Genomic DNA, 25,021 nt, shown 5'->3' with positions numbered 1-25,021 from the left:
GGCTCCACGCTGGACACAGTGAGCCTGAGTGCCTTAGCATGTCAGGTGGGCCACGTGGGGGCAATTTGACTTGCAAGTCTGTCACTCAGGAGCTAAGTGTCTGCTCCAGACCCTGAAGTGGCAGTGAGTGTGCGAGCTTAGCCACTGGTTGTACGTAAAACAAACACACAAGAGGCCGAATGTGGAAGCTGAGTGGGGTCCGCATGATGTGGAACTCCCAGCATACACTCCTTGAGATCAGACACCACGTCATTTCTTGTCATTTCTCTTGCTTTATCTTCTACAGGTGCCAGAGACAGGGCTAGCCCTCATCCTGCGGAGGGTTGTGGGGAGGATCCCATAGCCTAAGGGATAGGGAAGCACGGTCCAGGATTGATTGTCCTTATGACTACCATCCTGCTCCCCTTGTCCCACACCCCATACCGCCGCCTGCCACCTCACTTCCAAATCTGTCCCTGCGCCTTGTCTCCAGGCCTCACCTTTCCCAGCCTCGCCTGACCCCTCCCGCTCTGTCTCTCCTCCTTCCTAACTCTCAGAGTAGATATCCTTTAAAGGGGCCACACTGCAAGTTCAGAGCTCTTTTTCTAGGAAATCCAGTATTTTGAATGGAGCTTTCCAACCTGAGATAGATTTCCCTCCCACCCAGGAGGGACTGACACTTTAAAGGCTAGCAGCCTGATTTCTGCCTCCCCTCTCATGGGAGGCTTCCATGGCCCCTGACTTACCCTGGAGTGCCAGCAGCCTCCCCACTCAGGCCCCGTTTAGCATTGTCCCTGCTAAACACATGTCCCTGGGTCACAGGTCTCTGGTCAGTTGCTGGCTGAACAGCAGCTGCAGCCACCCACCCTGGGAACAGCTGCAGGTGTTCAGGGAGAAGGGTGTGTCTGACCCAGTGGAGGCCCTGGCCATCGCCTCAGAGGATGGCACTGGACATGCTTGGTGCCAGCTTTGTCCACCAGTGATTCATGAACAGGCAGGAATTAAAGTTCTTCTCTCTACCTCGCCCCCACCCCGGAAAGGTCACATTGCCTAATTTCCTTCTTTCATGGTTGAGCCATTGCACTGACACATTTATTTTTGCAGCCTCCTGGCTTGATCATTTTTCAATTACAGTTTGTCCCTCCAATTCTGGCAGAGGGCTAATGTGGGTCTCTTCCCCATCATAGATCCACATTAGTGAAACCCTAACTAGGCATTTCCCTTAGCTGCCTTCATAGATTACCTGGTGCGGGAAGTCTGCAGGCGTAAGCCTATTCTGAGCTCAAAGCCTCTTGAGATGCTCAAGCGGGAGCTACCCGAGGAAGCTCCCTAGTGTTCCTGCCTGGGAGTCCTCGCTCAGGCTGCTCCCCTCCCAGAAGCCCTCCCTTTTGACCCTGGAGAATATAAATCTTGCCATCTTTATGAACCATATTAAAAGGAGATATAATGTATCCCCTTTCAAATTGCCAGGAGTATATATTTTGTTAATAATGCGGTAAGAGTACAACTCACAAGCACTCTTACAGTCTATAGGCAAGAGAATAAATAGGCACAAATTTTTACAGGAAACAAACAAATAAACCTAGCAGTGTGTGTCAATAGCCTTCAAAATACCTTCAACCTGGGCACCTGGGTGGTTCAGATGGTTAAGTGGGCTGCCTTTGGGTCAGGTCATGATCCTGGGATCCTGGGATCATGCCCTGCATCAGGCTCCCTGCTTAGCAGGGTGCCTGCTTTTCCTCTCCCTCTTCCATTCTCTCCACTTGGGCTCCCTGGTTTTACCTTTCTGTCAAATAAATAAATAAAATCTTAAAAAAAAAATACCTTCAACCTTTGGCCCAATAATTCTACTACCATGAATCTTTCCCAAGGATATAATCAGAAATGCAGACAAATATTTATGCATAAAGAAATACAGTATTATGTTATAGTATCTTTTATATTGTTGTTACATAATTAATACCTGATAATAAGGGAATATTTAAATATAATTTAGTATAGCCATTACTATATAGCCACCAAAACTGAAGTTGGTAAAGGCATTTTAATCTTGACATTAAGTGAATCAAGCAAACTTTTAAATTGTAGACCCAGTATGGTCAAATTGACCTTCCCCCACAGTTTTTCACAGGATGCTTATAGGAATGCTATATTAGAAAAGTTCCATTTTCCAAAAAGCTAGGCTCTATATATAGGGTCACTGTTTTTATGCAGGGCATCCTGGGGGCTGCTACTCATGAAGCACATTTCAGAAAACCTGGGTGGGGGCACACCTAGGAAAAGATTGACATGTTGAGAGGGGCCATAGCTACTATTAGTCATGGAATGATTTTATTTCTTCCTTGAACTTTTTTGAATTGCCCTATAAAATGTCGTAAGTGTCATGAGAGGAAGCGAGCCATAGGTTCAATCTCTGCCCAGAGTCAGCAGGTGTGGAATGCTGGAGAGTCAGCCAGCATACAGATTCAAGATGGCAGTCATGCCCGAGAGGAGAGCTGCAGAGAGAGGGCTGTGGAGGCCAGGACAGGGGAGCCGCCCAGGATTGCCTGGTTGACTGTCGTGTTCTGCTACATTAGAAAGGGCATGGGGTGCAGTCAGGCCATGGCACTACCACCTGTTCCTAGCCCACCCTGGGACTGGGCAGAGATATCTCTATGCCTCAGAGACCCTCCCCAGGATGTGAGCCATCTTCCAGGTTCTGAAATATGCTGTCTGCGTATTCTTTATTGCAGACGTCAAGTCCAAGGTGCATTGGATGGGCCTGCTTGGATTTGATGCCTCCTTCTTAGTTCCCCACTCTTTTACTACCCTAGACTTTGTCTCCAGGGCTTCCTTTGTACCATCGCACAACACTGGGTCAGCCTAAGAGCCTGCCCCCAGGCCAACATCTGGCCTCAGGCCTGTAGCCAGAGGGCTATAAACTTGGTTAGGACCTCAGAAACAGGTACTGAGCTGTATGTGCAAGGAGGTGTAACAGGATTTGGGAAATACTTGCTTGACACCACCTGATTACCTTCCAGGGGCCCCTAAAATATTCATCAGGCTTTATCAGGCTAATGGGCTTCAAAAAGAGCAATTTTCTGAGACATGAGACAGGACAATATAAAAAGAACATTAAGGAAAAAATTCCTATTCCAAAATGAAAAGGAAAAGATCATTTAGCATCCCTGTTGGTGTTATCTATTCATGAGAAACAGCACATTTAATCCAGAATGGGATGTAGGGAGGGCTCTGATACCCCCACCTGAGGGTCACCTTCATACAGAACTCATCTGTCTCCACTGACAAAGATGGTGGGTGCAATGGAGACAAGGATGCAGATGAGAGACATTTCAGAGGTGGACTCCACAAGGTGCAGAGGGATTTGAGGGAGAGGGGGGTGTGGAGAATGTTGAACATGACTCCCGAGGCACTGGCTTAAGGACTTAGAGAAGGGGCACCATTCTCCAACGTGACCACCTTCCTGTCTCCCTTCCCAAGGCCCACTTGGTTTCTCTTTTGTCTTGGTTTCCATTTTCCATTTGGACCATGCTGTGGGAGTTCAGCTCCTTGAGGTCAGGGGTTATGACTCCATTCTAGCCCCCAGTGTCCCTACCCATCCATTAAAGTTGGGTTTTGGCTTCCAGCCCTAAGACCAGGAATCCTGGGCACAAAAGTTGGGAGAGGCCATAAGTGTGAGAATGTTCTGCACCTGTCCAGATGAGGAGGACTATTTATGGTCCTTCTCTGTCTCCCCACATCCTCCAAAGCAGGATGTATGTGAGTCCCCTCAGGAAGACCGTCTTTCTCAGAATGTATTTTGCTCAAGTTGAAGGGGCCATGAGGTTACTCCTTGGTTGCTCCTAGAGACAAAGGAATCAGGAGTTCCTACTCTTCTGCATTCCATCCTCCTTCCTTGTCCCCTGTTCTTTGCCTTCTCTCTTGCTCCTTTCTAGCCCCTAATTCTCTTCCATTTTCATTTTTCTCTTTCCCTTCCTCCTTCCTTTCTCTATTCCCACCTTCATTTCTACTTTTAATCTAGTATCTTTCTTTTTCTAGCCTCCCCTATCCCCAAGTTTAGGAAAATAATTTCAATTTAACTTTTTTCTCTACTAAAGAACTAAGAAAAATTTTATGCAAATAAAATTTAAGCTGTCACCCACCCTGTCCACCAAGACCTTGTCAGACTCAACAGCTGCTAATTATGTGACCAAGATGCCCATACTCAAATACTTGTCTGATGATTGGACTCTCTGCTATTCCTTTACCCCATGGTTTGCCCCATCAAGTTTGATGTGAGCTTTTCTAACCTCAGTTACAGCAACCATTATGTGCATTGAGTTTTTTGCAATAAAAAATTTTGACCCAAAATGTCTTCTCTCCCTTTCATAATTAGAATAAAATCCTGTTTGATGTTTTATTGTATATTCAATTTTAAGTGTTGGTTCTCTTTCTTTTCATTAGATATGTGATAAAGAATGGCATTACTACGTCATCAATGTGGAGTTTCCCATAGTTACCTTGTACATGGATGGAGCAACATATGAACCCTATCTGGTGACCAACGATTGGCCCATTCATCCATCTCACATAGCCATGCAACTTACAGTCGGCGCTTGTTGGCAAGGTAACTGCGTCAAGCCCTTCTCCTTGGCCCATCTGTGTACAATCCATGAAAGGTACTGAGAGAGAGAAGGAAAAAACCAAGTGATGTGAGAATTAGCCTAGAAAATTTACTACCCCTTACTAATAAAACGGGACCTATAAAAATAAGGATTAATCCAGACACTAAACTTGTGTAACAATGAAGCCCCTGGGACCAGATTTTGATTTTAGATCAACACAAGCAGTTTCATGATTGCCTCTAAATTGCTGGTGACTTTTACTGTTCTGGAACCTTCTCTGATTTCAGACTGGGGCTGTGCAGATAAAAGGCTGAATGTAGAATCCCATATTAAAATTGCTATTTGATTCTGTTGAGTGTTAATCCATAGCCAAAAATCCCCCTCTATCCCCACACAAGTCGTCCAAGCCCCCACTCCTCTGCTCTGGGAGTTTACAAATATGGAGGGCTGTGGGGGGTGGTTTGGGGAGGCCTCTGTCAAGTTCAGCTCAGCTCTGAGCCCCTTCCCCACTCACTAAGGGCAGAGGGTTCTTACTGCCTTTCCACTAGAAGCTCTCTGCTCCCTCCTCAGTTTCTTTGCTGCTGCCTCTCCTCCAATTCCCAAACTAGAAGGCTAATCTACCCTTTGCAACCAGGAAAACCAGCTCTTTTAACATACATTTAACCTTTCTGCCTTTCACTCAGTTCTGTTGGAGACTTTGTTTTTGCTCCCTTAAAAGGTAGGGTGCTAGGTGTCTGGGTGGCTCAGTTAGTTAAGCTTCTGCCCTCAGCTTAGGTCATGATCCCAGGATCCTGGGATCAAGTCCCACATCAGGTTCCCTGCTCAGCAGGGAGCCTGCTTCTCCCCCTCCCTCCACCCCTTTCCCCCAGCTTATGCTCAATCTTCCTCTCTCAAATACATAAATAAAATCTTTTTAAAAAATTTAAAAAAGTAGGGCACTTTGAAATACCAATGCAATCACAGAGAGGAAGAAAAATGCTCCCCAAATACACAGATTACTACTCCGAGATGACCCAACCTCATGGTAACCGACTCAACATCTGACATAGGTCACATGATACTAAGAAGTTCATTGGACATATCAATAGAACTTGATAAGAACTTTATCAGTATTGCAGAATTCCCCAGGAATTCAGAAAAGGGAAACTGTCATCTGGTGAGAGTTCATGAAACTAATGAGTGTAGCAAGCCACTGATCCAGAGATGGCACAGGAATCATTAGTCACTGAACACAGTCGGGCCAGAGTGCTGGCTCTCTCCTATGGCTCAGTGCCCCTGCTGGACAGCACAGCCAGCCTGTGGACATTCTGGGACATGGCCTGGATACCACCCATCCAGTGACCGCCTCATTATGAACCTCACTATGACTCCTCCTTTAGAGGCCCTCAGAGACCACACTCAGATCCCCGTCCCTCCAGCCTGCAATGGAAACCTGCCCCCACCTCTACAAGGCCAGTTATAGGCACTGTTGCCCAGTTGCATGTCTTCTGGGCGGGAAAACAGTCCCACCAAAATAAAAAGTACTTTTATAAAGAATTTAGATGACCTCCTCTTTGAATCAGTTAGCATAGGCTAAGTTGTGCTGCAGTGACAATCAAGCCCCAGTTCTCAGGTACTTAAGAGAGTTCAGTCTGTATTCACTGCAGATCCTTAAGGGCTCTTCTCTTCTCCTTCAGTCTGAGACCCAAGCAGACAGAGAAGCCCTGTTGCTTCGTACTGAGAAAGAGAAAAAAGAAAACATGATGAATGGCGCATGAGCTCTTACAGCTTTCATCCACCAGTGACACTGATCATTTTCACTTTCATTTTATTGGCCTAAGCAATTCAGACGTCCACACCTAACTCCAGGAAAGAAGGAAAGTAAAAATCTACAATGTGTCTGGAAGGAAAAAAAAATAAGCAAACTATTTTATGAACAATACTGATAAGCACCATGGCCTATCCGCTTAGTCACAGATATTTGACTGTCCTTCCCACATAAAAAATACAACCACCCTTCCCTAAATGAGGCAACCCCAATCTCCCCCTGCTGTGGGCTCCAGGCTCAGTGTCCAGATTCTCTGAGTGATTCCTGCTGACTTCTCCCTCAGTCTGAGAGGCATAGATGGCCCTCTTCCTCAGGACCAGATGTGACTCCACTCCATCTGGATACCTGTACACCAATAGGAAGAAATATTTGCTCCCACCACAACCACCATCCCCTACACTCTCACACACACACACACACACACACACACACACACTTTAAGAGCCAGGGCTGCGAGGAGGCCCTTCACATACCTGGGTATTCGTAGTCCTGTGAGAAAGAGCCAGGAGTCCCAGCTTGTAGATAAAGAACGTCAGGCTTTCAGAGGTGAAGGAGCCGACCCGAGGTCACCCAGCCAAACCTGCCTGACCCCAAGTCTTTAGAGCCTGTGTTCTCCTCATTGTGGCTGGTTGATCATTTTGTTGATGGAACTATGTGTTTGGGAAAACACAGGAGCTGATGTGGAAAACTTCTGACACATCTGTCCACTCTGGAATAAAAAACCCACAGCCACCCTGCATTCCCCCTTGCTAATCCCTGGCTGCCCACTTCCTTAAGTGACCCTCCACAGAACCAAGAAAAAGGGTTTAAGTTTTAGAGTCAGAAAATTTGGAATGTGAGTCAAACCCGCATCCTGCCACATCCTCGCTGTATGGACCCAGCAGAATCTGCAGCTTCCCAGAGCAACTACTCTCTCATCTATAAAACCTCCCTTGTCCTTGTAAGGAAAAGGTGATAGTTAAACGAGGCATGTTTAGCATGTTTCACTGGAATAAATGTATCTATCCATTGGAAAACACCTGCTGGTCCCCTCCCCCATCCCTTCTTTGCTCCTTGCACTTGAGCCTCCATGGCAGGCGGTATGCAGATCGGGTATGCTCTGGCTTCCGTGATTCCAGCCTCCTGTGGGTCCCTGTGTGCACAGACGTTTCTTCCCTTCCTCAGGATGGACCCTCCCACATGGACCCTGCTCAGCCAGGTCCATCTGCAGGTCAGAGGGAAGGTCAGTGAGGCGGGAGAATAGCCAGTCAGAAGACGAGTATTGGAACATGACCCTTGTCGTGTAGGCGGGACCCTGATCACACTATCTTTCAGGCCATGGAGATTTGGGTCTCTTCCCCAAGAGGAAAGGTGATATACTGGCACATTTTCAGCATAGGAGACAGTCCTTAAGAAGCTTGAAACTTGAGCTTTCTAGGATAGGTGAGAGTTCAGCAGGAAAATAAGGAATCTTCACAGAAACGTGGGCACAGTCAATGTCACTGTGAGGTACAGGGACTGGGATGGGTGCAGAAGAGGCTGGGAAGAGGAGTGGCAACCTGTCGTGACTGTAAGATGCCAGACGGCCTCCTGAAGGAGCTTGGGTTCGCATCAAGATTCATCCTCCTTGGAGCCATGCTTTGTCTTGGAAGAACACGTTGGAAGCCCTTTCTGCAGGCTGCAGGACTGTGAAATCGACAGCCCACGATGCAGCCGTTACTGGGCACATTGCTAACTTTCTGAAATCCACTTACATGCATATTCTAAGCCTGCTGGGCGAGGCTCTAATTGCCTCTGGGCCTGCGATTGTGGGGAGCTTTTTAGGTGCTTCTGAGGTTGGCAAGGAAATGAGTTCCCATTTGTGAAATTTCCAATTGGGGTTTCACAATGGGGATAGAAAATAATTTGATAGCATCTGCTTGTTGGATGCTCTCGGGTCCAGGCTCCAGCTCCGTGGCTGGGCAGTCTCCGCAGCCCCAATTAGCCTGCTGTGTCCTGTTGGTGAATCTGAAAGCCAAAGTAATCAGTGGAACATCATTTTCACTGGTAGTTTTTCTAGTAATTAAGAAAAGAAAAAGAGAGACTTCATTTACACTTAAGAAATGTTGCCAGTATCGCCTCCAGCATGTATCTTAATCATAGAGAAAGGCTTTTGCAGCGAGGATGGACCTCGCAGGGTAGAAGGGTCCTCTTCCCCTCTGCGGCCAATGCATACTGCCCTGCCTTCCCTTCTGTGCTCTCAGGATGGCATCACACCCTCTCAGTGCCGAGCTCTGTGTGGGCCAACTCAGAAACTGCTGCCTTTAGGGAAATTGCAGGTTCCTTGTCCCTCTCTGGGCCTTGTCAGGGGAGAAGATCATTTAAAAGACGAATTAATTTGCCCTTTTCTTTACATGTCCTATTCATCCATTTCTAACAACAAAAATCCAAGTTCTGCTGATGTATTACAAAAGTTGTATCCTCACACCTGCTTTGCCCCTGGATTTCTAAACTGGGCCCGCCTACCTGGGGACTGGGAGGCAGCTGTCCCATGACCATGTCAGACCAGGACCTTAGGGAGCCCCCGGGGTTTCAGGGTGGTGCCCCAGCAGGTAGGATTCTGGGCCACCTCTCCCCTGACACCACAACCGAGACCTCTCTGTGTGTTGCATCGAAGTGGCTAACCAGGTTTCAGAAACACGACTCTTGGCATGCCGTCAAGAAGCCACCATCTTGCTCCCTCCCTCATCCTTACTACTCTTGCTAGATCTCACTGCAGGCTTCCCTACCTGTCACCCGTCCACAGCAACCACCTCATCCCTACTTCTGCTAGAGACTTTCCTCCACTCCAGACCTTAGCTTTCCTAGAGCATCCAGCTTTGCTGCTCCTGACTAGGACACTATCTTCATCTTGGACAAGACCTTTCTACCCTAGGTCCTGGTCTTGCTGAGTCCTACCCACTACTTAATAAATAAAGCCACAGGAGGGAGAGAAAAGGATGGTTCTAAAAATTAGAACTTCTTGTTAAAGGGCAGATAGAGAACTCCCACTGTGACCATTGGGAGGAGTCAAGGCAAAAAATAGGGATGGTCACAAGTGTTGATAAAAAGGCAGAAATAACCTTGCAAGTTTCAATAATCAATAGCATGTCATCTTCTGACAGAGGGGAATTGGAGCCACATGTGGTCCTGAGATCTGGTGCACGTTTCCAGGTCATCTTGTCGCCAGACACTAAAATTAGTGCAGGGACTTGGAGTACATGCCTTCACTTAATCAGCTTGGTCTAATTTAGTACAAGTTATCTTAATAAAGTCTGTGTTGAAATTATTCTACATCCCTAGGGTCTCTGCTGCTGGAAGAAAGAGGCATGTGCTAACCTAGTCTGCCTTAGAGTCAGGTGGACATTTCCCAGGGAGGACTTCGGGAAGCTCCAGTCCCACAGGATGCCCCTTCCAAAAGGAGGCCATGGTCAAGTTTGGGAAACCGCCTCATTTATCCCCATACCCGCCTGGAGGAGAATCACAGGGCTCGTTATTTTATTAAAAGCTCTCCAGAGCCCACCAATCAAGCAGTCTGTTGGATCTTACTTAACCCTTGTTTCTCAGTCCTGTTTCACCATGGAACTCGCTCCTTTTGAGACAGTGTTCTTGGAGCACTCTGTGGGACATATCTTGTTGAAGGTGCCAATGCAGCTCTCCATCCCCTGCTCAGCTGTAGTTTACAGAAGGCAAGGATTGTCTGCTCTCCCAGATTCTACTCTCCTCACCTTTCTCTCTACTCCAGTATGTCAGTAGAGAAGGTCAGTCGCTAATGTTCGTTGGATTATATCCCATATTTGAAGCTGTTTTGACAAAGGTATGTGGTTTGTGGTCTAACACATGGGAATGACTGACAAGGTGTCTCTTGGTATTAACCATGTCAGAAAAATCAAGAAAAGATTGTTCTAGGCCCTGGAGTTAATTTGACATGAAGGTATATTAGTTTAAAGAAGACACAGATGAAGTCTGCTTTAAAATTCATGGCTGGAACACAGTATAACTGAATTGTAATTCTAACTTTGTATCTTATTCTGAAGATAATATCAATTAGAAAATTTGACAAGGATCTTGGAGCAAAAACAGTGTTGTTTCAAGTTCTCTGAAAGAAGCACTTGGGCGGGGGGAGCCACTGAAGGGAAAGATAGAGAAAACTCACATCATGTGATCTCATGTTTGAGTCCTTTGGTTCACACTGCCCCTACAACTAGCTGCCATTCTTGAGTTCCTACACCCTGTGGAGCTAAGTGCATGCCTTCCCCTTTTATAACCCTATTGCCTGGATAAAAATGGGATCCCCACTCTGCAGATGAGAAAACTGAGGGGAGAGAAGTGCCTTGCTAAGGGCCACACAGATTTGGATTTGCACCCAGGTCTCTGCCACCAGACCCTGACCCTCGCTTGCACCTTCTACACCACCTCCGCTTCTAGAGACGATGGATGGCCTGGTGACATTGCATATTCAAGTACAGAAGACCAGAGGATTCTGGAATCTGGAGTCAAATCACTTGAGTGAACTCCCAGGGCATTTTTTCCCACAGACTGGACAAAGTCAAGCTAAGTCCTAAAGGTAACTAAGACCCATCATGGTCCAATATAGGGAGGGTTGAGTTTGGAGCTAGAAGAAGAGGATTCCAGACCTCCCCTATGGCTCTGGTCCTTTGAAAAATGCCTTGCCTTTCTAGTCCTCAGTTCTTCATCTGGAGGATGAAGAGGGAATCTCCTGGGTGATATATGAGGACCCTTTGCAACTCCATAAATTCACGTCCCTGACCCCACAGAGATGATTTTTGGGGTCACGCCTTGGAACATGCCACATAGGAGACATCTGCTGGAAAGACTGGAGAGATAGACATGGAAGGGGTTGAGAAAGCCTACTATGAATGGTTATGGTCAGCTGTAAGGGCAGATGGTATGCCTCCACAAGTCCCCTGTAGCCTACAGCTGCAGCCCTGGGGTCGTGCAGACAGTTCTGAAGCTCTAGCCCTGGGGATCTGTTACACACTTCACTTAGCCTTCACGTTCGATGGGTGTCTCCATCACCAAAATGAGGAAATGAGGGAAAACAAGATTTCAGACTGTCTCACCATTTGCATTGCTCAAACTGGATACCCAACCATCCATGAAATTGTGTTCATTGACGGGCATCCCCATCAACAAGCCAGACACCGAGCAGCATTCAACGCCAGCAAGAGGAAATGCGGCACCCACTCGGGAATGACAGTGGGAAGGGAAGGAGCAACAGCATCCCACACACACTTCCTGGAGCAGGGAGACAGCACCCTCACACCATGCAGGTCTTCTACTTAGACTTAGAGGGAAGTAGTTCAAAAGCTACTGAGGTGGGTGGGCCCCACCTCTCAGTTGAAGGAAAGTTTCAGGGGAGTTCAGTCCCAGTACAAATTCTAGCTCAGAGCAATTGCTGCCAAAGCCCTTCTGTGTCCACAGAACCCAGTGTAACTGGATATTCTTCCCCAGGGTTGTGTCAGTCCCAACCTGTCCCCATCTTCATGAAGCAGCCCAATTATGACATCCTTTGAGGAATCCTCTTCGAACCCTCCCGGCCCCATCTGTCGGACAGCGTGCAGGTCAAAGCCTTGTAAGTGAGCCAGACCTGGGTCTGAATCTGGGCTTCGCTAATTCCTGGCTGTGTATCTGTGGGCAAGTTATCAAACTCTGAAAACATCATCTGGAAAAGGAGTTAGGAGTCTAGCACATAGGAATCTGAATTCACAAAGAAAAATTGTGTTTTCCACACCCATCTTAGTTTCACTTTGAACCCTTCTTCTGTCTGAGCGGGGGAGATTTGACCTTGGCAAATTGGAAATTGTTCCATTTCCCTGGTGCCAGCTGATTTCAGGGCTGTTTATGTGGGACTAGGGTGTTGGGGGGCATCCAGGCACCGTCCTGTGCCGAGGTCCATGGAAACGGCGCTCAACTCTTTGGTCCTGTCACTAAGGGATTTATGGGGCCGGAAACTCTCTCAGTATTTCCTTGTCTTACTTAGAGACACAAAAATATGTTCCTGCTTCTCATGCTTTCTCTGTAAGACCATCTGCAGGCCATCCGCCTATCTGTCCAGATGTGACAGGCCAGCATCCCCTCCAGCATCGTGCTCCACAGCCAAGGCTCAGACCAGGTGACTGGCTTCAGGGGCTCACTCTGCACCTCTATGTCCTTACCCCCTCCACTACCTCCCTGCCAGCCCCCCAACTAGAGGGTGACATTTTCCTGTCTGCGGGAAGCCAGAGTTTCTTCTTCTACTCTTCCCCAAATGTGGATCCATACCGAGATTTCCCCACCCTCCTAGGGTTCCAGATATGTGTCTAAAGGCAGGATAAGATGGGAGAAATCCTCAGGAAAAATCAAAACAATAGAGGCTAAGGTCTCAAACATACTATCCTGCCACTGAAGTATTAAATAAAATTGCATGTGAAAGAGTTTACCATGTTTTAAGGGCCTCAGAGATAATGGCTATTATTTTTCTGCTCTGATCTGTTGGACACCTCATCTGTACCATTTGTTTGGAATCAGTCATGCCCTGCCTTAGATCATCTATTGCACTGGTAATTTACTCTTATATTTTTATTTTCCCAGAGTCTGTACTTTATTCTCCCAACTATATATAAGTTCCTAGAGAGCATGGTCTACATCTTATAATAGCTGAATCTAACAGAAGGCTGGGCTTTCAGCAAACACTCTAGAAACATGTGCAGATCTAGCCTTGGAAACCCAAAATCACATTCGTAAACATGTAGAGAAAGTTCTTTGTGTAAGAAATCAGGATATGTTTTTTTTTTCTTGAAATAATTCATGAGGAGCATATTTGTGTCTAAAGGTTAACAGAGTATCCATGTGGTTTATGAAGACACCCCAGATATTAAAAAGAAAGAGATTTTCAATGTATCTATTATTTTTTAAATCCTGCATCCCAGCCACCCCTGAGTGCAAATATATTTCAAATTTTATGCTGGCCTCCTATTGCAAAGTGCTAATTGAATCAATTTCCTGGAGCTGTACCATTAATACATAGAGTACATCACAGAGCTGGGATCCTTGAATCAAAAGTACAGAACATGAATGTCTTGCGGAGAGAAAACGGTGTGTAGGAAAATGTCTTAGCATCCGAGAGAGTCGTGAAGTTTGGTCTTTGGTCTTTAAATATGGAGTTGCAGAGTGTGCCCTTGAGATGGCTAGAGGACAAACCACAGAGGGCTTCTGGTCATTCTCACCCTGGCTCAGGCCGGCCAGTACTCCTGGATGCCCCAGGTGGCCCCGCATGCCCGAGGGGCCCACACATCACCACTTCTTACTTGTGAGGCCTCGGGCCACTTACCTCTCTCTCAGGCTGAGTTTACTCCATTCTAACTACAGAAAAAGTACCTCCATCCCAAGAGTTAGGTAAGGTTCAGTAAGATGATGTCTGTGGAGGACTTGGCACCGTGTTGGAGACGTAGTGCATACCCAGTAAATGGTAGTTTCTACATCTGCTGCTCTAAGGGGACACGTGGTGGACAAAGCAGGGAAACAATGGCCCATTGAATGTCCTGAGTGGCAGCTCCACCATGCACACCCACATTCATACCCTTCTTTCTATAGGTCAGTGGAAGTGCCCGTTTGCTGGGGCAGGAACAGGCTAATGGCACTGAGGGGTACTTTACCTATGGGGTCTTTGAGGACCTGGACTAGAAGGCCTGAGATGGGTTCCCCCTCACTCTCAGGTCATTGCCACATCAGGGCATTTCTCAAAGGCAAATCTGTTTGGAGTTCCCTGTGGACCAAGTACTTTGATAGAATCTTCTTTCATTTTCAAAGTGCTGGTGTTTTTGGTGGCAGAGAACAACAGTGTGAGTCAAAATGGCTTAAACCGTGAAGGTGGGTGATTGACTCCTTCGGCTGAGGATGTGCTGTGGTAGCGCAGTGAGGAGGTCCTCCTCTGCTAGGACTCTCCCGGCCCTGCCCTCCTTCATGCATCACCTTGGTTGGCCCTGGTCTGCCTACAAGATGGCTGCCGCAGCTCTAAGCCTTCCTTCTTCACATAATCCCATCCAGGGAAGAGGGCGAGAGTGGGTTCTAGAAAGTTTCTGGAGAGAAAAATGGAGGCTCTTTTCCCAAAGGCTGCTGGTTAATTTCTTCTCTCATCTCATTGGCCTAAACTTGGTCTCATGATCACTCCTGGGCCAACCTCTGTGGCTTAGTGGACACAGGTAATGATTGGCTTCATCTGAAGTCAACACCTGACTCAGTCACTGGAGTGAGGGCAACAGGAAAACCTGGTTAGCTGTGACTAAGTAGAATCTATCCCTGGAATTCAAGTCAACTCCCGCCAACCTCTGGGCTGCTGCTACAAGAGGGCCGAGGTGAGATGGATGTTGGAGAGACTCCACAATGTCCACTGCTCTGCTGGCATTAATTCACCATCCCTTTCAGTCTGGGAAACAGTTACGAAAGGTCTGCTCTGTGCTGGGCAGGGTGCAGCATACTCGGACAACACAGAAGCCCTGTGCTGTTGAGAGGAATAAATGAGCCAACTTATGCAAAGTGCCCAGTGCCTCCCTCTGCCCTTAATACCTGCTCAGTATCATCTTCATTAAATTGAGTAATGCAGGGCGCCTGGGTGGCTCAGTTGGTCGAGCAGCTGCTTTTGGCTCAGGTCATGATCCTGGACTTCCAGGATTGAGTCCCGCATCGGGCTTCCAGTTCCATGGTGAGTCTGCTTCTCCCTCTGACCTTCTCCTCTCTCATGTTCTCTCTCACTCATTCTCTCTCAAATAAATAAATAAAATCTTAAAAAAAAAAAAATTGAGTAATGCATGAGTGGTCCCTGCCATCCAGGAGAGAGACTTAAAACAACTACATTCTAGCAGCATGGGAAGGGTAGCAGGAGTAAGCCAGAGGGTGGCATAGAGAGAGATCATACCAGAATGTGCAAAAGATCCAACCCAAGAAACTTATAGCCAGGGATTCCTAAACTTGACTTCACATTTGACGTGCCTGAGGAGTTTCTGGAACTCCCCACACCAATTAAGTCACAATCTCTCTGGGTGGGACCCCACACCAGAATTAGTTTGTCTTTTTAAAGATTCCCCAGGTGATGAAAGTGTGCAGCCAACGTTGCCAACCACAGTCATAGGCTATTGAGGACATAAAGCCCACACATGTAAACCATTAGCAACACCGGGTTCTGAGGATATGTTCAAATGAAGTCCGTGCTGCCAGGCTCAGGGCAAGGAGAGGACACGGCGGGGAGGGGGCTCCAAACGGGGAGGGGGCTCCGGACGAGGAGGGGGCTCCAGACATGGAGAGGGCTAGTAGGGTGGCTCTTGAAAGGTTTCTGTGAGCAAGCAGGGCACAGAGGGCTGACAGGGACCTTGATAGACCGCCGGATTTACCTAATGTAAGCAGTTTGGAGGTGGTATTTTAGTGTGAGGAGGAACAGGTGAGAGAAAAGTTATGTGTGCCAACAGAGAAGGTGTAGCAGTGTGGACTCAATCACAGGAGAAAACCACACTGCACTTTCAACAGATCAGTATAGAGAATTATTAACTACAGTACGGAATTTGAATAACAAAAGACTACTAGCTACTAAGAAGTTGAACTGTCAAGCATATAGGAATGCTGGTATTAGGAGCCCCTTCTAGCCCAGGGCTGCAGTAGAGGGACCCGGGGCGAGCCTTCCGCCCCTTCCGGCTGAGGTCCAGGCTCTGCTGGCACTGAGTGGCTAGTGGAAGGGCAGACAAGTCACTGTGGTGTCACTCTAGTAGAAACAGTCAGAAATGTGCCCTCCAGGGTGGTGTCTCACAGGAGCACGCTTCGCTAGGGATGCATTGCAGGAGTCAGGTCCTGGGGAGGCTGCAGGAGTCCTCTGAGAGGACAGGGGAACTGGGAGCCAAAACCCAGAAGCAAGCAGAGGCTCAGAGGTTACAAAACCTTCCCAGGGAATTAGCAAAGCTCGGGTTCAACCCACATCCACGTTTCTCATATGTCCCACTACCTCTCTGAACGGAAATGCAAGATCAAGGCTAGTCTGTCGGTGTAGGCTGCCCGGAGACAGAAGGGGCCTGTGTTCCACGAAAGCTGAGGGGAAGGCCTCCTGGAAGAGGTAAGGATTCAAATGGACCCGAGGGGCGGCTTTTGCTTTAGAGACCTTGAGAAAACCAAGGAGAAAATGGGAGGAGGGGCCTTGACCTGAGCGACGTGGAACGGTTTCCTGTGCTGAAGGGCAGGATTGAGCTCAGACAGGACTCGGCTCAGCCCCTAGAGAGAAGGTGGAAAACAAGTAGGTGATGAGGACATAGAGATAGAACAGAATCAAGGAAGTCCTCCTGTGCCAAAGAACTTGAATTTAAGCAGGGACAAAATCAATTCATTGCAAGAGAGCCAGAGCCCAGGGATGTGGGTCTCTAGGATTCCTCGACTGCCTGCCAACCTCTCTGTGGAATTTAGGGAAAGCAAATGCCAGTTTTGGGGTCAGACAGACCGGGAATAGAGAGCCAGCTCTCGGGTTCAGCTGTGTGTGCTGTGCCAAGTCCCTCAACCTTTCTGAGTCTCAAGGTTCTTGGGCTGTGAATGGGAAACACAGATCCCTTCATTGCAGACTTGCTCAGTTGAAGTCCCTATCAGACAGTCAGGCACACAGCAGGCCTCCCGTTTTTACTCTCTAGGATCCTTTCTCTATCCTAACACCGTGCATGCCTCTGAAGCCAGCTGTTTCCAATCAGGAATTCCAGGATTTCTAAATCAGTGCAGCTGGGGAGCTCCGACATCTTGGTGCAGATAATATCCTCTTGTTGAGTCTGGCCACTGAGCTTCCCGCTCTGCAGGAAAAGCTTGGGCTGAGGGGACACAGTCACCATGTCCTTGGTCCTCCAGCCAGATCGTGCCATGAAGTGGTGTTCTGGATCTAGTCTCCACAGGGCAAATGACCCTGCTGCTTTCTCTTTCAGGAGGAGAAGTCACCAAACCTCGCTTTGCTCAATTCTTTCACGGAAGCCTGGCCAGTCTCACTATCCGCCCTGGCAAAATGGAGAGTCAGAAGGTGATCTCCTGCCTGCAGGCCTGCAAGGAAGGACTGGATATTAATTCCCTGGAAAGCCTCGGCCAAGGAATAAAGGTAAGGAATGAGCCAGCATCACCACCAATAAGAAATAGGCAGAGGAGGCCTATGGCCCATGTCCTCGGGAAGTGGAGCCCCCCTCCCCCCGCCAGGTTGAGTTGCCTGGAGGTGGTATGGCAGCAAAGGTGCTGGCGCAGTGGGGAGACTTGTGACTGTAACTTCCCTGGGGGACTTGCACTGTGTCCTGAAATTCCTAGATGGAGCCCTTGTATATCATCAGATCTCTACCCAAGGGCAGGCATGTGTTCACTAGCTACCAGAAGGGAACGGTTCTGTTTCAGTGGTTCCTGGGTTGGTGGATTGCTTTGTCTATTTGCCAAATGAACAGAAGCATCATGCCAGAATGCCCTTTGGAAATATTTTAAAATAGAATGAAGAGTTTGGCCATGTTAAATATAAGTTAGGAAGGAAGGTCACCTGTGGGTGGGGTGGGGCTGGAATTAGAAGATTCGGAGGTTGCAGGGCCTCAGGTTATGAAATTGAAGCACAGATTGGGCTTCCAGCAGTCTCTGTCAAAGGGAATGTGAGTGGATTCAGGCAAAATAAAAACATTCACGTGATCCAATAGCATGGAAACTGCATTTGGAAAAAAGCGCCTCCTGAGGGGGCAGGACACACAGAGCTAAATGTCCCCCGTGAGTGTCCTCCTGCCTCCCCACCCCACAGAGCAATAGTTCTGGCCTCACCTGGACCTTAGGAGCTCCTGCTAGCAGGGAGCCTCTGGGAACCGGAGCAAAGAGCTGGGTCAACATCGCCGTAGCCCCTGATCAATCCTTACGGACCCTAGTGAGAATAGGCAGGCCACCCTCTGCCTCCAGGAGCACAGGGCAGCCCCTCCCCTCTAACTGTGGGGTTTCCTCTGTGGGTCATTTCCCAAGGATTGTGTGACCAGAGTAGAGGTTGCCCCCACACCCCTATCTTCTACTAACTTCCTGCCCTGGGCTTACCTCTCCTGGAGAGAGGGAGTCGCTCCCCCCCACACAGACAACACCTTTATTCCCACTGCCAGTGGGGCTAGTGAGGCTCTGACAAGGGGATCCATGGAGGGGCTGGTGGCCTGAGCATGTCCTGCTTTTCTTTAAGCTACAGTCACATCAGACATGCCATCAACATCCATGTATTAGTTCTGGGCTGGGGGGTGGAGGTGGATTCTGAACATCTCCAGCCCTCTGTCTTCAAGGAAATCAGTGATCCAGGTTGAGGTTTGTAATCCAGAGTAGTAAACTCTGATGAGGGTGAGCACTGAGGCTCCCCCAAGTGGCAGACAGGGCCCTAAATGCTTTGTGGTTGTTAACTCATTCAGGCTCAGAACAATTCTGACAAAGGTAACACAGATATTCCTATTTTGCATATGAGGGACTGAGGACTTTAAGAGAAAGGAAACTTGTCCAAGATCCCAGAATTGGTAATGAGAGGAGCCAGAATTTGAACCCCAAGTGGTCCTGCTCCAGAGTTCTAGAACTTGAGGAGCAGCAGTGAGGGAAGGTTTCTTGGAGGAGGCAAGGTCTGAGAGGAATGTTTCAGGATGGGGAAGAATCAACCAGGAGAATGGCAGGAGAGGGGAGCTGGGTGGTCGCTCTAGGAAGATCTGAGAGCTTGAATGATGGCAGAGGGCTGGGGAGCCCCGCCCTGCACACTAGAATGCCAAGAAGGCCAATGTTACAGTGCCCAAAATGCAGGAGGAAAGGTAGAAAGTGTGGCCAGAGAGATAAGCCCAGGCGGCATCATGGAGCCTCGTAAACTATATTCAAGTATTGACATGGGACAGGGAGCCACTGAAGGACTCAGGCAGAGGATAATGATCTGGGCAAGAGCATGGTTTAGGATGCTCCCCTTGGAGCCTGGATCAAAGGGGGAAGGTGGGAGAAGTGCATAGACAGGGCAAGGCAAGAATGGCTTTCCAGATGTTAAATACACACAAACACACACACACACACACACACACACACACACACAGGTGCACTCAATAGTTGTCATTGAAGGAAAGCTGCAGGACTGCTTCTTATTGGGAAGGACAACTTTCCCCCTGTCTACTTCATGGCCTATTTCAAACCTCACCTGCAGAGCTGGGGTTTGATACTCAGCCAGCTGTTTGAGTTGTTTCCTTAGCATTTTGTCAGCCCAGTGAGGCTCCATCTCCATTGGATTCTGGATTTACTACCCCCCCAACCCCAAGTGGATCTGCTCTGCTCCAGGGCACCCCCATGAGACCAGTTTCAGGGTTCAAGCACTGCAGGACAAAGAAAGCAAAGAAAAGATACTAGACCAAAAAGCCACACATTCTTAGAAAGATAAATTAAGAGGCAGACCATTTCTGCAGAGCACCAGAGCCTATGAAAAGAGGGAGTTGTGAAATGAGGGGCACACAGAGCCACTGGGGGGTGAGGGGGCTGAGGCTTTTCCGACTTTTCCAGATGCCACCTGTTGATAACCAGTCACTGCAGAGGATCCTTTTCCATCCTTAGGGCACAGCTGGCAAGAACTAGAGCACTGAAGGGGAAGTTAATGATAAGACACAGGATTGATGGTGTCCCCACTGGGGGCTCTTTCAAGTTCATTATCCCTACTCCTCACAACACATTAAATGTTATGGCCCCATTTCAGAAATAAGGAGATGGGGGCTCAGGGACTTGCCCAAAATAAGCCTGTGCTCCTTCCTCTACACCAGCAACTCAGATTAGAATGCGTACTTGAAGTGATTCAGACTTCCTTGCTTCTTGCCCTTCCTCCATTTATCCCTCATTTCATTTCTGAATAATGACTATTAGTTTCTTTCCTGGTTCCTGGCCTCCTGCCTCCTCCCTGAGTGGTCAAAGGAAAGCAAGGGTCTCCTGTAATCAACAAAACCTCCCGTCTGCTCGCAGAACCCAGCCTGGGTTCCTGTTTTCACTTGTTTTCCCCTGCTGAATATTTGTTCTGCATGTCTGCAGTCATTAAGTGGTTGGGGTGGTTACTGTCCCATACCCAAGTGAGACGCTGTGACTCTACGGAACGGCCGCATTCCTGAAGAATCCTCTGTTCTGATCTTCATAGCATCCTGTCTGCCCATCTGTGGAGGAGGGGGAAAGAGGAAGACCTTTGGGACAAGGCACTCCTAAGTTCAAACCATAGTACAAATCCTAGCTGTGTGACCTTGGACAAAATAATTTAATTCTTTAAGCCCCAATTCCCTCATGTGTTAAAGTATACTTCCTTGTGATGTGAGAAATGGATTGGATTCTATATATATAGAACATACACATGCAACATACACATACTATATATATACTATATATACATACACATACTATATATATATACATACACATACTATATATATACAAATACATATATATACACATACACATATATATGATATATAGAGATATAGAAAAATATGTATATATAGATAGATGAGATGATAGCTATAGATATATAGATACAGATCTACCTTAGTAAACCTAATAATAGGTTCTAATAGGACCTAATAGGTTCTCAACAAATCACAGTTCTCTTCTCTAGCTGGGCTGGCCTTGCACTTGGCGTTGCCACAGTGCCAGCTTCATTTGAAACTTAAACCTGGGTGGCGTTATGGCAGAGGACACTTGAATGTGGCAAGTCTTCATCTGGCCCAACCCAGAGGGGCTGGCGGGGATCAAGGTGAATGGCAAGGTGCCTGGAGTGCCAGAGCCAGCTCCCTCTTGAGGAACAGGCCTGGGCTTTGGACAAGGATTTCACTGATGTCCCAGCCTGGTAGGTGCCTGGCAATACTGGCTGACCCTCTGGGAGAACGGACTGTTCCCAAAGGCCATCAGTCTAGCAGCTTCATGGCTCAAAGAGAGAAATCCCTGTGGCCACAGCACAGCTTTCCAAAAGAAAACGAGTCTGTCACTCTTTGCTGGACCCCCAGGAATCCAACCCCTGTCCCTGTGATAATGCTAACGCCATTCTGTGTTCTACACAGAGACCGGTTCCCCTTAGTCATGTCATGGGGCTGGGAACACTGCAATTTAAAGCCAAAACAAAACAAAAAACCTACTTTGGTAGAAGGTCTTATTGATCCTGCAAGAACTATATTGATGGCTAGGTCAGTACCCACCTTCATGCCCTGTGGCAACCCTCAGGATGCTCAGGTGGCCAGACGAGGGTATTAACTGGAGATCCAACACCTAGCCTAGACATCCTCTCCTTAGGTGGCTACAGTGGGAACGCGCCCTCTGCTGATTGGCATGGGATACTGCTGATTCAAACTTGCAGAAGAACGGTTTGATTTTTTTTCTTTTTTTTTTTTTTTAATAATTTTATTGAAGTAATCTCTACACCCAGGGTGCCTGGGGCTCGGTTAAGTACCTGCCTATGGCTCAGGTCATTATGAATCAAGCCCCACATCGAGGAGCCTTGTTTCTCCCTCTGCCTGCCCGTTCCTGCTGCTTGTGCTCTCTGTCAAATAAATAAATCTAAAAAACAAAAAACAAACAACAAAAAACAAACAAACAAAAAAAAAAAGCTCTATTCCCAGCATGGAACTCAAACTCACAGCCTCCAGATCAAGAGTCACATGCTCTTCCAACTGAGCCAGCCAGCCACCCCATGATTTTCCTGTTCAGCCCTTATGTGAAGTTTGGATCAGCTTCCTCCACAAGGCTTATCATTCGGTCTCCTGTTTCTCCTGTGCTAGACCCTGTGGTGACCCTGAGGAAAAGTCAGTAGATCCCGCCTTCAAGGTGTTCACAGTTGCCTGAGGGAGGCAGGCAGACAGACAGCAGCAGCAGCTCCATGACTGTGCTGTAGCAGGGATGGTGCAGGGTGGCGTTGGGGAGAGGTAGGGAGGTAGAAGGACATGAGGAACATAAGTGGTATTTTAGAAGAATGGACTTGCCTCTGCTTGAATCTGAAATGGATGATTTGTGCCGCTCTCAGAACAGGGCAGCTCTATGGCTGAGCACACTCTGGTGGCAAGTCCACAGCAAGGGAGAAGCCAGCTCAGAGGATGACTCTGGGATCACCACATACACCCGGGCACTCCCAAACCCAGCAGAGGGGTTGGTGCTCGTGACGACCTCCCAGGCCAGAGAAACTTTGCTCAATGCATGGAGGCCAGAAGGGAGCTGGATCACAGGGGAAGAGCAGCAGTGAAGGCAGCAGTACCTGTGTGGGCAGACCCCATGCCGAAATAATTACAATGTTAGGAATTATAATAAAAGCTATCTTGGACTGAACATCCCTTAAGCACTAGATTTGTTATATACATTACCTTATTTAAGCTCTTGGATAGGTAGATACTAATATCCCTATTATTTTAAATGAGGAAATAAAGTCGGGAAAGGGGATGGAAATCATCCAAAGTTGTATTCTGTAGTCTGCACTGGAATTGGGGTACAACAATCTACGCACCCCTGATCTTTCAAAGATGCCACATAGCCTTGGATGAGAATCCTGCCTGGGAAGGTCTGAATTTTTCCACATGGGCTAAAATACTGCAGTAGCAAAGGACTCCAAAATCCCTATGGTTTAATGCTTAAAAGTTTATTATACACTCACATCAAGCCCAAAAGGTGGAGTGAGGTTTCTCCCTTCAACACCCTAGCTACCAAAGTGCAAGTGGAGGTGGAGGGAAAAGCTGCAGTTTCCCACAGGGCTCTTTAGGGCCTCAGCCCAGGAGCCTCCGCTCATGCTCATTTCCTCTCACAGTTCATTGGCCAGATACAGTCACATGCCCCCCTTACCACCACCACTACAGCAAGTGGCTGAGACCAAGTGTAGCCTCCAGGATGCTAAGCATGCAAAGGAAAACAGGGCTTAGTGAGCACTGATAATGACTCCCACAGAGCCTTGGCTGAGAAGACAATGGATGAAAAGTAACCTGAGGAGTAACCTGGCAAAGACACTGAGTCAAATGTGGACCAAGGGGGAACATTTACTCATTAATCTAATGGGATTATGGGCACTTGGGCTAGGTTTTGGGATTTGGTGATATGAGTTGGAGTCCCAGCCCTCAGGGAGCTCATGGTCACTGTGCTGTAATCACTGTACTACCATTTCATAAGCACTACAGGAGCCCAGTGGGGACCTAAAAGAGGGAAGTTGGGGTGCCCTCAAGGAGGAGGTAAGAGTAAAACAAATGACAGTTGAAGGAGGAAAAGAGTAAGCTCTCAGTTGGCTAGGGATCCCATTAAAGGGACCTTATATGGGTCAGTATCATCAATAGTGCTCAGGGGACACCCACCTCCTTTTAGAGTCCTGGTACAGAACAGGGAACTCTTAAAAAGACAAGCCAGATCACAGAAAAGTTAATATAGATGGATTTTTCCTTAAACTCTTAACAGCATACTCCATCTCCTTCATGGCAAGAGAAATGTAAATTAAAACTACACTAAGGTAACATTTATCACCTATCAGACTGGCAAAAATCCCCAACGACAGCATATTCTGTTGAGGTTTTGAGAAAAGAGGCATTCCCACACACTGGGAGAGGGAGCGTGTATTGATATCATTCCTAATTCTCCCATTTTTAGTAATGGGGAATCGGGCAACATTTGTCAAAATTTAAGGTGCATATACTGTTAAACCTAACAATTTCACAAGGAAGAATTTATCCAGTAAATACATATACTTGCACACATATGAAATATGTACAAGATCATTCATTGTGGCATTATTAGTAAAAGATTGGAAATTATCCAAATGTCCATAAGAAACTGGTTAAATATAATTTATATACACAGAATATTATACAGCGGTAAAAAAGGAGGTAGTTTATGACGTGCTAATACAGAAAGTCTCCAAGATATGAGCTAAGTAAAAAAAAATAAAGTACAATAAAGTATTATACTTTTTATTTTTATTGTACTTTAGATTTTACAAAATAAAGTATGTAAAAAGCTACCATTAGTAGAAGAAAGGAGAAAAAAGGAAATCTGTATTGATAAGAATGCTAAAGAGTAGCTCTTAGGACAGGCTTGGTAATGCATCTAAGACATTTCAGTGCCTTATACAACTTTTTTGTTGTTGTTGTTCCCACCCAGTGTCCATTATATATGGGCTTTGGCGCTGAGCCACATACTACCCCACTGTGAGACACAGGCTGATGGACCAGGCCCTAAGGGAACCTGGCAGGTTTCACTTCACAGGGAAAGGAATACGGCAAACAGGGAACTGGCTGTGAAACTTCCATATGAGTGTGAACCAAATAATGCTTCTGCCCACGTTTCATTGACCGATTAAGTCACAGGAGCACCACTGAGTACAACAAGGCAAAAAATGTTTCCCTTGCCAGGCAGGGTTCCATACGTCACAGAGTCAAGCCTATGGACACTAGGACAGGCATGTATAAGCTCCCACTGGGAGGGGAAGCAACTAATCGTGAACAATAATGCAATCTGGTCCTAAGAAATTACATAATAGTGACTACTTATGGGATGGGATATTGGAAACTGGGTAGATAGGGATAAGATGGACACTTTCACTTAGTACATATGTATATTTGAATTATGTGAATATATCATCCAAAAAAATACTGCCCAGTAGCTACATAAAAATATA

General features: G+C 47.3%; 1 protein-coding gene across 1 annotated transcript in view; it reads left to right on the top strand.

Annotated features, from left to right (window-relative positions):
• Positions 1 to 25,021, top strand: part of CLSTN2 (calsyntenin 2) — a 630,232-nt gene that overhangs the window by 575,426 nt on the left and 29,785 nt on the right. Inside the window, exons 9-10 of the mRNA XM_045088847.1 lie at positions 4,423 to 4,585; positions 17,331 to 17,497. Coding sequence (XP_044944782.1) covers positions 4,423 to 4,585; positions 17,331 to 17,497 — 330 coding nt within the window. The remainder of the gene's footprint in view (positions 1 to 4,422; positions 4,586 to 17,330; positions 17,498 to 25,021) is intronic.

This window comes from Mustela putorius, unplaced genomic scaffold (genome assembly GCF_011764305.1).
Source record: "Mustela putorius furo isolate JIRA1106 unplaced genomic scaffold, ASM1176430v1.1 tig00003834_pilon_pilon_pilon, whole genome shotgun sequence".
In the NCBI taxonomy this organism is placed as follows: domain Eukaryota; kingdom Metazoa; phylum Chordata; class Mammalia; order Carnivora; family Mustelidae; genus Mustela; species Mustela putorius.
The sequence above is the reverse complement of the archived record's forward strand: the minus strand, read 5'-3'. Positions and strand labels throughout refer to the sequence as shown.